The sequence below is a fragment of the Chaetura pelagica genome, unplaced genomic scaffold, assembly GCF_000747805.2.
Source record: "Chaetura pelagica isolate M959 unplaced genomic scaffold, ChaPel_1.0 scaffold394, whole genome shotgun sequence".
NCBI classification, from domain to species: domain Eukaryota; kingdom Metazoa; phylum Chordata; class Aves; order Apodiformes; family Apodidae; genus Chaetura; species Chaetura pelagica.
This window is the reverse complement of record NW_009952966.1, coordinates 883,262-886,952: the sequence shown is the minus strand read 5'-3', so window position 1 is coordinate 886,952 and position 3,691 is coordinate 883,262. Positions and strand designations below refer to the sequence as shown.

At 45.3% G+C, this 3,691-nt stretch overlaps 1 protein-coding gene across 1 annotated transcript; it reads right to left on the bottom strand.

Moving 5' to 3' along the window:
• Positions 1-581: 581 nt before the first annotated feature.
• On the bottom strand, positions 582-1,166 carry ARL14 (ADP-ribosylation factor-like 14). The gene has a single exon (XM_009995721.1). It carries the CDS (start codon positions 1,164-1,166, stop codon positions 582-584), a length of 585 nt encoding a protein of 194 aa, XP_009994023.1.
• Positions 1,167-3,691: the final 2,525 nt, after the last annotated feature.

The following is a 3,691-nucleotide window of genomic DNA, read 5'->3' as shown; positions in this document are numbered from 1 at the left end:
AAACAGCATGAGATCTCAGTTTGTGGCTTGAAGAGAAGCAGATCCTGTTTGTTAAAATCTGTTAGAAGTAATCAGTTCTGGAATGCAATAATTTCCAACAAGTCTTTCAGGTTCATAGGTGCTCTTGTACATAGAGTTTAAGCTCTAAAACAACTGTATTTTTACATTAAAAATACACCCACAGAGCATTTATTATGAAACAATATGTTATCTCTTGCTTTTCTTGCTGAAAAAATGACTTGGCTATTTTATGTCTCAACAAAATAACTTGAGTTAAGGATCTGAAGCACTGCTTACCTATTTTGTTTCCACTTGCTAAAATTCAGAAGCTCATCTCCACCTTTTTCCTCATTCAGTAGCCACACTTCTCAGCTGAATAACCCCGAGAATACAATCACTAATAACATGCTGCAGAGAAGTATCTCAAAAGCATGTGCAGGTATAACAGTGTAATTTGATATTTTCAAAGTTCTTTATAAACATTCACTTAAAAGAGTTCTCCAGAATCCAGTGTTTTCAGCTTCAGCCTGTCCAACAAAACACGTTGAATGAAGTTCACCAGAAATTGATGATAGAAATTCTTAAGGTGTTTTGATTTCCTTAAAGACTGTCAAAGTCTCCTTTGATCTCCTGTACTGCTTGGTAAATGCAGTTAGTGTCCGGAGAGCTCCTGACAAACCTTCTCCTGTGACAGCACAGCAGGGCTGCACGTACCAGTTTCTGTTGCTGCAGTACTTCTTCATGTGGAACCTCCTGGTTATCTCTTCAGCGTTCAAAGCTCCGGGCACATCCTGCTTGTTGGCCAGCACCACCACGGGTATGCTTTTCATACCTTCATTCTTTAAAACGAGTTCAAATTCTTTCTTTGACTCTTCCAGACGTTGCTTGTCAGAGCTGTCCACCACATAGAGCAGCCCGTCCGCGTCCTCCAGGAAGCGGCACCAGACCTGCCTCATCTTCTCCTGCCCTCCAACATCCCAAACCGTCAGTGTGAAATCCTTCTCTGTTTCAATCATATCCACGTTGAAGCCAATGGTTGGCATTGTCAGAAAAGCGTCGTTGTACCGGAACTTGTACAGCAGTGTAGATTTCCCTGCAGAATCAAGTCCTAACATCAGTATGTTAGCTTGCTTGACCTTGGAGTGCTTGGTGCTCTGGAGGCCCATCTGTGCCACAGTGTTTTCCCTCAGCCTTCTAAGCTGGGATTCACCGTCCTCCGTGAAGCCAGTTGTCTTTCCTCCTCCGTGAGATGAAGCACAAAGAGTCAGGAAGAGGAGGGGGAAGCAGCAGCTTTGTGCTATGAGAAGTCAGGAAAAGCTCTGTACAAATAGATGCTGGCTTTTATCAGCTGGATAATATGCAAACAGCATTTATGAAGGTGTAAGTTCAGTGCCAAGCCTGTGGGTGGAACGATTCTGCATAACGTACCAATTGGTCACAAGCACAAAGGTTACAGTCTTGGAACATGTTTGAACAATGAACCGAACTTCCATAACCAGTGAAGAACTTCGTACAACTGTGTGTACTGAACTAGCAGCAGCCAGGGTGTACTCCTTGATCCCCAGGCCCAGGGAACCTCCAGCTGTCTGCCCTGCTTTGGTGTGTGCCCAGATATAAATCCCTTCCCTGCTGCTTCCACACCCATTGTGGAAAGAAATTCAATATAAACACAGGCAGCGAGCAGAGGAAATCCTAAGGTTTGTCCACATATATCAGTCCACAAAACTACAAGGTACCTGATTTATTGGTGTGTCTTGCCTCCCAGCAACAAATTAATCTCAAGAGGTTTCTAATGTGAGTCTAGATGGTCACACGGATGCAAGCAAACCATGAGCAAACTCCAATTAAAAACGTGCTCTGCTCCAACAGGACCCTCCTCCTGCTCACTCCTGCATGAAGCTGGTGATGCTGTCAGAGCTGTAAACTCACCGAGTTGTTTGTATGGACACGCTCAACTGCACTCTGCAGGGTGGAGAATAAATACAGATCTTTTGATCTGGTCATTACTGAGATCAGCTACCTGAAATTAAAAATTCCTCTTAGCTTCATTATGCTCCAATCTCTTGTTGCTCACTGGTCTGCAATCAAGGTTTCCTTCAGGGAAGGAACAAGAAGGGAGGAAATAACAGTCTTGAGCAAAACATCACTTTTGGCCAACATTCTAAATAGTGGAATAACAAATTATGGGATAGAAAATGCAGCCTAATACCTGAATCTCCATTGTTTTGTCAGCAGACCATGCTGGGCTGGTCCGATGCACACCAGCTACGGCAAGACTTGCCCTTATACCCAGACACACCAGTAGTGGCTACTACCATTTGTCTTTGCTTCAGAAAGCACATAATCAGCAAACAGATGTAAAGGTCTTCTGGCCGAATGAGCAGCTGACTGATCAGGAAATCACTTTGCTAATTACGACACTGGTTGTTCAGCTGTTACTCATGTTGCGTAAAACAAACCCCAGTCTCGACAGACAAGTTATAATCTGGTTTCTCCTGAAGCTCAAAGGGTTATAGCAGAATTAATTGGGGGCAACAAAAGATGACAGTGACAAACTGCTGTACATTTTTCATATTTAATAACATGTATAGATTATGTGTAAGGATTTTCCAGGAGCAGGTCATGATGTATTAAACCAGGCAACAAAGTGTTTGCATTTCTTTATAAATAATGTACATGAAGGAATCAGAAGATGGAGAGACAGGAGACTATGCAAAACACCCCGTTAACACAGTCAAATGAATCACAATTCCTTGCAAAATAGCTGTGCCATTTCCTTGAAATATGGTTATCTTGAGCAAGGGCAAAACCTCCCATCTGCCTGGGCTGTGACAGAGTGGCTGGATGGTCGGAGTCCCTGGGTCGTGCTGTGATTTAAAGATGACTCCATCCTGTTTGCTCCAACTCTATTCAGTATTTATGGCCTCAACTGTTATTTTATGACATCAGACGATCACTTTCAAGGAATAATACAGCAAAGTCTGATGCTTTAGAGACCAATTACATTTATTTCCAGGCCAGGGCAGCTAGCTCCTGGAGACTCCATGTCTTTAACTGTACCCGAGGTGAAACCTCAGCTTGGGTTCAGGGCAAGATTTGGTGATGCAGAACCACTTCAGTAACCACCTCCCAGGTTAACTTGGAGTTGCCAGACCAGGATGAGCTGGGAACAGAGCCGTGCCCAGCTGCACAGGGCCCAGCAGGCTCTGAATCTGCATTTGCACCGAAAGAAAGGGGGAGAAACCTACCCTTGGCTTGTCCAAAGGTGTTATTTGCTCTGCCGGGGTGAGGCTGTCTGTCTTGCTTGTGTAGGCTTTGCCTGTGTGCTCAGCTTGAAAAACCCAGAGCAATAAACCAAAGCCAGGACAGCCGATTTACCCATCAGCTCATCGGAACTCAAACTTTGCACAGTAAACCTTCTGTAAAACGCTGTAGCTTCCCGAGCTGTTCCCAGCAGGATATTCCACCGAGGCCACGTGCTTTTGTAAGGTTAGTAAGTGAGGCAAGGCTGGGGGGAGGAGACCACGACGCATTCCAGTAGCTGGAGCAAGTTCCACTTGAAACCACCCCGTCTCTTCTGTGTAACCTCCCAGCTACCTGTGCTCTGCTTTTTAGCAGCAGGAACCGGCCCGGCCCCAGCCCAGGGCCCTGTGGCAGGGGTGGCAGCCCTCATCCCACCCCCCCGGCGGCG